Source organism: Megascapheus bottae, chromosome 27 (genome assembly GCF_031878675.1).
Source record: "Megascapheus bottae isolate mThoBot1 chromosome 27, mThoBot2.hap1, whole genome shotgun sequence".
Lineage (NCBI taxonomy): Eukaryota > Metazoa > Chordata > Mammalia > Rodentia > Geomyidae > Megascapheus > Megascapheus bottae.
In genome coordinates, this window is record NC_143535.1 from 2,424,856 (window position 1) to 2,434,209 (window position 9,354).

At 49.4% G+C, this 9,354-nt stretch overlaps 1 protein-coding gene across 1 annotated transcript; it reads right to left on the bottom strand.

Annotated features, from left to right (window-relative positions):
* Positions 1-2,294: 2,294 nt before the first annotated feature.
* On the bottom strand, positions 2,295-3,248 carry LOC150045429 (putative olfactory receptor 10D4). Its single transcript, XM_090319309.1, has one exon. It carries the CDS (start codon positions 3,246-3,248, stop codon positions 2,295-2,297), a length of 954 nt encoding a protein of 317 aa, XP_090175435.1.
* Between the last annotated feature and the right edge of the window lie 6,106 nt (positions 3,249-9,354).

Sequence of the window (9,354 nt, forward strand, 5' to 3'; positions counted from 1 at the left end):
CAAGATCTCCAAAGACTGAGAATTTCCGGGGCTCGCCCCATGCAGAATCAGTGGCCGGACATGGCCACGTGTCTTGCGAAGCGAGAGAGAGGTGGAGGCTCCCATGTGGAGACTTGCGCTGAGTTGGGAACCATCGTGTGGTAGGGACAGGGCCCCCTGACAACTTGGCCCCACCCCAGGCCACCCAGCCCTACCAGCAGACACAGCCTGACCCCCCTCAAAGACAAGAGTGCTGAGTTCTAGACTGCCATGCATTGTAGTGAATGACAGCACGAGGGATTCGAACCGTGCAGATTCTACCACGATAGATTGTGCAGGGACAACAAACTTCCCAATCAGATGGTCCGAGCAAGGAATTTTGCCATGTAATTGCCCGTGGAGGAAGAAATCAGGCGATTCAAAGCAGAGAGAGCCAGGGGGCTTGCCCTAAGAAATTTCCTCCATTTCATCTTCTGGGAGGCCATCGGATGAACACTCTTCTTGGTTTCTGACTGCGCCAGTCAGGTGGAGGGGTCAAAACTGGCGAGTCAGTGGGTGACCACATGAATACCATCAAGGGGGAAGAGCACACGCTATTCTTTTCTAATCAGTGCCTATTTCTGCAACGGTTACCAGTGCGCTAGCCATGCACCCCAGTGACAATGGCTACACAGGTACAAAAAGTGCCAGCTGCTGTAATAGAGGATATGTTCCAGACTTCAGTGGATCCTGAAAAGTATTTGGAACAGTAAATAATGCACAGCAAGCAGACTGGGAGGTAGACAGCTATTATAATAGAGAATTAAAACCTGTCTGACCCTCTAATTTGGTAGAGTACCAAAGGAGAACCTTGGGGTTACTTTTGGGTAAAGATAGCCTGTCTATGGATATTAATGTGGTCTTGGGGTTTTTCTCTTATTGTAAAATAAATATACACTAGGACAGTCGATAAGACTGGGGGAAAGGGGTAGGCAGGGCAGAGCGTCTACCTAGTAGGGAAACACAACGTTAACAAAGTCAGAACAAACAACATACGTTTATCATCATCTATCCTATACCAATGCTGATCAAACTGGCATTTTCAGCTAAATCCAGGCCTTTGAATACATTAATCTCTATAGATAGGCCCTTGTCTTCAATTTAATTTCATTGGATGTAAACACATAAAGGTTAATAGATTCCAAAATTGGCAATAAATATTGCACACAGTTTCGTTTCCACTGCTCATAAGTATTCTACACTTTGAGAACTGGAAAGTGCACACAACAGACAGCAATCTCCAGCTCAAAAGGACATTACAGGGTCAGGAGTTTGGCCTAGTGTAGAGTGCTTGCCTAGCATATGTGAAGATCTGGGTTCCATTCCTCAGTACCACATACGTAGAAAAAAATATGGGAGTGGTGCTGAGGCTCAGGTGGTAGAGCTCAAGCCTTGAGAAACTCCAAGGACAGTGCTCAGACCCTGAGATCAAGCCCAGGACTGACAAATAAAAGAGAAACAAACAACAAAAAAAAGACATTACAAAGTTACAAGCTCCTTCTTCCTATTTTAAACCACAGTTTGATGAGCAACGTCTCCCTGGAGATAGAACACATGGTACCTGAGTGCATCATTCCCCAGAGCCAAGAAGGAAAGCTCAGAACTCAGTTCTTGTGTGGGAGTAAAATGTAACTAAGTCACATGAGTTACAGACTGGAGGTCAATTGTTTCAACCACAAGCAATCCCACCTCAACATGTCAGCCTTGGCAACTCCAACAGATATCTGGAGTGCAGAGACAGGCTCTTGGGTAGGACATGGTAGGAACTTTGGAAGGGAAGGGAGGTCAGGAGGCAGAGGACAGCCCATGGCCTCTAGAACTGGCCATTTTGGGAAAAATCCAGCAATGGGCACTTCAGCGGGAACAGATGTGAGAAAGAGAGTCAGTACGCTTCTTGGCATGTATGATACCTGGATGGCGCAGAGCCGTGTGGAAGGGGCAGGTGCAGGTCTACAGCAGAACCATCGCAGCTCTGGGCAAAAGAGAGGTGGAAACCTCGCCCTCTCATCCTTGGCAATACAGTGAGGACAAAACAGGGGACTTGAAACCTTCCCAAAAGACATGCAGAGCTGGGTGTGGTGGAGACACCTGCACAGGATCACAGTTCCAAGCCAGCCAGGGCATGAAAGGCTGTGACACGCGTGGCTTATTAACTAACAGAAACCTGGAAGTGGTGCTGGGGCTCAAAGTGGCAGAGCGTGGGCAAAAGAAGCACTCAGGGACAGCGTCCAGACCCTGAGTTCAAGACTGACAAGAGACACATGAAACGTGAGGAGTCAATTGTGTCTGGTCCTTTGATCCCAGAGGCTGGGCACCCGAGTCAGCGTCTTCCTCAGCGCCATCTTCACATCTGTGTTCCTCAAGGAGTAAATCAGTGGGTTGAGGGAAGGGGTGACCACGTTATTGAACACCTGAACCACGGCATCGAGCCACGGCGTGGAGGCGGGTCTCAGGTAGACCACCATCACCGGGCCGTAGAACAGGACGATGGAGGTGAGGTGGGCGCTGCAGGTGGAGAAGGCTCTGCGCCTGCCCTCCGAGGAGCGGATGCGCAGGATGGAGACCACGATGCGGGTGTAAGACGACAGGATGAGGAGGAAGCACACCAGGGCGACCACGCCCACGTTGGTGAAACTCACCGTCTGCGCCAGGGAGGCGTCGGCACAGGCCAGGCTCAGCACCACGGGGATGTCACAGAAGAAGCTGTCCACCTGGTTGGGGCCACAGTAGGGCAACCTGAAGACGAGGAGCGTGAGCACGCTGCCGTGGACGAGGCCGCCCAGCCAGGTGCCCAGCGCCAGGCAGCGGCACAGCCCAGGGCTCACGACGGCGCTGTACCTCAGGGGGAGGCAGATGGCCACGAAGCGGTCGAAGGCCATGGCCGTGTACAGGAGGCACTCGGTGCAGCCCAGAGCGTGGTAGAAGAAGACCTGGGCCCCGCAGCCCGGCAGGGAGATGCCACGGCCCTGCCCCACGAGGATCCCCAGCAGCTTGGGGGTGTTCACGGAGGGAAACAGCAGGTCGAACGTGGACAGGTTGCCCAGGAAGAAATACATGGGGGTGCGGAGGGTGGGGGAGGCCAGGATGGCCAGCAGGATGAGCAGGTTCCCCAGCAGGGCCAGCACGTAGAAGGCCAGGAAGAGGATGAAGAGCGCGGCCTCCAGGCCGGGGCCGTGGGCCATGCCCAGCAGGCGGAACTCGGCCACCCAGGTGACGTTGCTGGGGTCCATGTGGCTGGGGGTCCTGGGCCTGGGGAAGAGAAGGGATGGAGTTGGTGGGAGAGCTGCAGTGCCTGAGGCGAGGGAGGGAGCGAAGGGAGGGCAGGTGGGATGGGGGGGGCACGGGGAGGCATGGGATGTAGTGGCCGGGGTGGGGAGGGAGGTTGCTAAGGAAGGAGGAAGCTCAGAGGCAGAGTCGGCCAGGCAGGGGATGGCCCCACTCATAATTGGGGAATTGACATCCAGTCAAATAATGTGTCTCGTCTGGCACGTCTTCCCACACGTGTTAAATGAGGCTGCAGAAGAACTTTTCTTTATACCCGTAAGGAACTTACAGTAAACACTACACATTGCTGTCTTTATTCATTTCTCCCAACCTGATTGATCATTAAACTGACCGATTTCATGCATGGACATGTGTATTCCTGCATATCCATAGACATTTATACACAATTTCACCCTAGATGGAAATCTACTTTCCCTGCTTAGCTTTCCTTTCAACAACGTGTTTTCCAGCCTCGCCATGCAGATGGGACAGGAAGGGGCAGAGGTGGGTTATGAACTTGCTCCCGGTGTCTACAGTAGACTGAGTCTGGCTGGGGGGATAGAGGTCACTTCTGCATCTCAATCGACATTGCATCTCCTCACTTCCGCATCTGTTGAGATTTCAGCACAACTGACTGCAAATGTCAACACACATCCACGTTGTTTTGCCTTAGCACTGAAGATGTGTGCTGGATACACTTAAGCAGCAAGCTGAGCTGGTCTGCCACATCATCGGCATTCCCCCTAAATGACATTCTGCTCTGAACAAGCACACACACGCACACGGGCACACACAGACCAAACAGGTGCACACACACACGCACACACATCCTTGCACACACAATGCATGCAGGCACAGGAACATTGAGGCCATTCTCCCCACTTCATGAATCGCTGGACTCAGCCTCCTTCAGGAATTCTCTTCAGCTCCCTCTTGTCCTCTTCCTTTGCTAAGCAGGCAGCCAGGACACTGAGGAAGCCTCAGACAGACAGTGGAAGGCCAAGCGATCAGTAGAGGAACAGAAACCAGCAAAGCACGACAGAGTCTCCCGTGCTCATGGAGAGATGGAGAGCACAGCTAATGTGGGACAGCAGGGGGTTTTTCCCCCCTAAAGTTGCTCAGCAAGAAGAACGTATTTTTAAAGCCTAATTTCCATTTTGCTTAAGATATGAAGGCAGAGTCAAGACCCTGCCCCAGCTCTGCTTGGATCCAAACCTCAGATTCTGCACTCTACCCTGTATTAATCTGATCCTGAAATTCTGATTGCGGAAGGCTCGTAAACTGGAAAGCGTTCATGGGATTGTTTATCTTGAGACAACGTCCCCAGTGGACCAGCCCTCAAGAAGCATGAAGGAGCACAGGGGGTAATTAGAGGCCTTGGTGGCTTTCCTCATTTTCTTTGCCTTCCCTTCCTCATTACTCTACCATCCGATGGAGTTGTGTATTATGAAAGTGCTTCAAACACGTGTGACTCTTCTCCTGGCTTTGTGCACTGCCCTGTACAGCGTTCATTCCAGTAACCACCTGCAGCCTCCCCGTGTCAGAACTTGCTCCTCTCTATGTTTAAGTTGGTACCCACTCCTCAACCTTCCTCCAGTTAGATGAGCCTGGAACCAGTGGCTTGTCCTGTGTCCTAGCCACACGGGAGGCTGGTATCCGGAGCCAGCCCCACTTCATTGGTGGAATCCTTCTCCAAAACCACCCAAAAGCCTGGCTGGCAATGTGGCTCACGTGATGGAGTCACAAACTAGCAAGCTTGGCACTCAGAGTTCCACTCCAGATGTTGCACATACAAAAGACTGAGGCACTAGCCGTTGCTGTGGAGAATGGAGAACTCGTACATACTTGGTATTTGCTGACTTCATGAGTTAATTCACATTTTATCTTTTTAAAATCCACTCTTGATGTTCTTTAAAAACTTTTTAGGGTCCGGGGAATTTGGCCTAGTGGTAGAGTGCTTGTCTAGCATGCACAAAGACCTGGGTTTGATTCCTTGGTGCCACATACACAGAAAGAAGCCTGAAATAGTGCTGAAGCTCAAGAGGTAGAGCTCTAGCCTTGAGAAAGTCCAAGGACAGTGCTCAGGACTGGCCAAAAAAAAAATTTTTTTTTAAGATGCACTCGAACTCAGAAAACACACTACTGGGAATATAAAGAAGAAAATCAAGTCAGTATACACAAATATACCTATGTAGCAGTTTGAATTGTGAGGCCATGACCAGGTTCATGGCCAGGGCCTGGCCATGTGTCCGACTAGCCTTTAGTCTGCCCTGCTTGAGTGAGCTTCCACAGAATTCTAGACGGCCGGGGTAAGGCTGGGCCAAGGTGGTTTCCTGCTCACAGAGAGCCGGCTTGCAGCGCTGTCATCATATTCATCGACATCTGAAGTCTGGGGCAACCAGCCACGGACCCGTGTGGGAGCAGCTGTGGCCGTGGACAGCGCAACGCTCTGGGGAAGTGCAGAGGGCCTGGAATTGGCAGGAAATGCATCCGAGGATGCAGGGGGGCTGGAATCTGCAGGAAGTGCATCCGAGGATGCAGGGGGGCTGGAATCGGCAGGAAGTGCATCCGAGGATGCAGGGGGACTGGAATCGGCAGGAAGTGCATCCGACGATGCAGGGGGACTGGAATCGGCAGGAAGTGCATCCGACGATGCAGGGGGACTGGAATCGGCAGGAAGTGCATCCGACGATGCAGGGGGACTGGAATCGGCAGGAAGTGCATCCGACGGTGCAGGGGGACTGGAATTGGCAGGAAATGCATCCGAGGATGCAGGGGGCCTGGAATCGGCAGGAAGTGCATCCGAGGATGCAGGGGTGAAGCGCACTACTCCTCATCACTGCCGTTTGATTTGTGGAGAGGAAGAATCGCCAATCCACATCCACAAGCCTCTCATTGGACGGAAGGACAACAGAAGACTGTCTATGGACGGCCAGGTCCTTGTACCTCAGGACTCTGAATGCTCTTGAACAGCTGTGCTGCGTTGGTGATACAGTTAACTGTTTTTTATTTTTATTATCATTCTATTCTAAAATTTGGGTGGAGTCTAGCATTTCAGAGTAACATTACTCTATTTTTTTATTTCTTCTTTTGTTTTCCTAAAAAACATCTTTACCCAAGCAACTGTCATAAAGACTGGTACATCTGGTTATACCTGCAATGCCAACGTAAGTGATTTCTTGTTGTATCCATTAGGAAATAGGGTCAGATTCCCTTTTTTTAGCAGAATACCAAATAAAACAAAATTACTTATTAAAGAACCCCACCTCTCTCTGTCATCGTTTTAATGCATATGAGTCAATATGTCTGCTCACTGATTTATTCCATTTTCTCTTGTCTAGTCTCATACTCCCTATAGTCCCTGAGTTGCTGTCATTCTGTGATTTGTTTCTTAATCTACAACTGCACTGTTTTACCTCTTCAAGACTGTCGGCCGTTTGAGAGGTGCATTCAGTTTCATTATAGCATATGGTTCAGGATTCATGCATCCACAGAGACAAAAGAAACTGCCAGGCACTTTTTTTTCTTATGGCTTTGAATGGATAGAGCCATTTGAGGAAAACTGGCATTTTGGAAATACTGATTTCATCCCCATTTCTTTAGCGGCTTCGTATCTATCTCCGCAGCATTTTGTTCAGCGTGTACTGGGATGGTCAAAGCCCCTCGGGAATCAAATGCTCTTTCACCTCCTACTGCTCCATGTACGTTCCCATCTCAAGGGAGTGCACAGGCCAGAAGTGCTTCCGCAGGGCAGGATTCAGAATTTGAAGCTCCTTCTTGCTCTACGTAGAATTATTTACTAGCAAACCCCTAAAACTGATGTACACTAACCATCCACAGGGAAGTAGAAGAACGAATAATCTAGAAAGGCATGGTCCTGTAATATGGAATGAGACTAAAAAATGCACACCAAAAGATGTCAGGTCAATTTCATATGACTCCTTAAGTGAAGGTATACAGAGCAAATTAACATAAGACTATCTGAAAAAAAAAACTCATATCACCAAGAGTTCACAGGATTAAAATGTATTCAATAGTATGCCAATGTAACTGCAAACCCTCTATAGCCCGACAATAAAATAAAAAACAGTATGCCAAAATATTTGAGCAAATATTCCTTGATCTGTAGTTGGCCCAGAACTATACGCTACAGTTACGTGTCTGGAGTTGGATGAATCCGTATCATTTTTCTGCATAGACTTGAATAGTAAAAATTTCGCCTCTGCAGAAGACCTTCGTCTCTTTAGAACTCAATGTGGGGGGGAGTATAAAATGGAGATTAGATGTGGAAGGTTCTGAGTTCAGTTCCCTGAACAACAAGAGGGGAAAAAGTCTCTGACCTATGACATTTGTGTGATACCTTTTGCTCTAGAGGTTTGTTTTCCCACTTTCAGAACTCTAATAGGATAACTGGGTAGGACATCATCACGTCCAAATTACAGACGAAAACATAAAACCAAGAGAAATGCAAGAGGTCTCTCCCTTCTGGATCCTGTGCTATGGGGATCAGCTACCTGGAATAGCTGTCATCCTGAATTTGCAGTTAACAAAGCCCAATGCAACTTATTTCCAGATAGTCAATTAATTGCCCCCAGGGATGAGCTGAGTTGATGTCAGCCCCCCATCTCCCACCCCATGGGGACCACAGGAAGGAAGGAGCTGTTCTCCAGAAAACAGGGCTCCAGAGGTCACCACCTAGGAATACCACTGCCAGCGGTTTCTGCGGGACTATCAAGGGGAAGAGAAAGAGAGCAGTGCACAGGACGAGCGCAGGAGTGTGTGGAAGGACAGTCCAAGGATCCTCCTGAGCTCAGAAATGGCCCTTAAGGAGAGCTGAATGTCCAGGCAGACAACAGCTTCCCGGCTTCCCAGCAGCCTCCAGTCTAGGTGGTCACCAGCAGGGGAGACTCCAAGAAGGAGGGAGAGGTACAGTGATGGAAATTCTCCTGAGACAAAGAGATAGCTGTATATGGATATATACTATGAATATATTAAATGTTAGGCTTGATAGAAAGTCAGCAGCTGAGATTTGCTAAAGGCATTGGGCTGAACAGTTGTTTATGCATTTTTTATAGAGAATTTTCAAACCCAGATCATTCCAGTTAAAATTTCAGAGATTCTGAAATTGTAGGTTCACACTTCGATGAGTACTTATGATTCCAAATCTTGTATTCATTAAAAAAAATATCAGTAAGACATAACCTAACTCTCTTCTGTGTGGATCATAAAATCAGATTGGAGGAAAATCAAGAGAACATATATATAATATATTCCTTCATGAATTACGTTTAGTGTTACTGTGATTCTTCCTGACTTGAATGCCTGGCACACAGCCTTTCCAACAGTCTCCTGAGCTATGTACAATACGCCCCCCGCTGGTGAAAGATAGGCTCTAAAACCAGCTGTCGAATCCTGAAATTACCCCATCACACACACACACACACACACACACACACACACACACACACATGCACGCACGCACACACACACATGCACGCACGCACACACGCACACACACACACACGCACATCTGGTAACGCTGAATGTATAAGCTAGGCAGAGTGAAAGATCAGCAAGCAACAACAACATGATAGAATGAGGTAAACAACCATCTAGTTCTGAGAGACCTGTGGGAACGTGGTCTTTCCTCTCTACATGTCAGGAGGAATATCTCCAAACTGATGCTTCAGAAGGCCCGGCTGCCTTCCCACACTCAGACACTTTTCCACTGGAGGAAGGCACTGTTTCCCTAGATCTGAGCAAAACTCCAGGATCCAGAGTTGGGAGCCAGAGAGGACAGCAATCCTGATCAAGAGCAAGAGAACAAGCCTCACGTAGAGAACGAGAGGGAGACGGGCAAATGGGGAGAGACAGACAGCAGACAGAAAGTGAGAGGGAGAGGCAGAGATGGACAGACGCCGAGAGAGCCGGAGACAGAGAGGGAATGACTGAGAGGCTGGCCCACTCCTGAGGAGACCTGAGAAGGACAGGGAGCACGGGTGCGGCCCCAGCGCCTTCGAGGCCATCCGTCTCGCGCCTTTCTCTCCGGCTTTCCCCGGCAGTAGCACGGAC

Coding starts and splice junctions, on each gene's coding strand:
- LOC150045429 (XM_090319309.1), bottom strand. CDS start 3,248: ATGGACCCCAGCAACGTCACCTGGGTGGCCGAGTTCCGCCTGCTGGGC.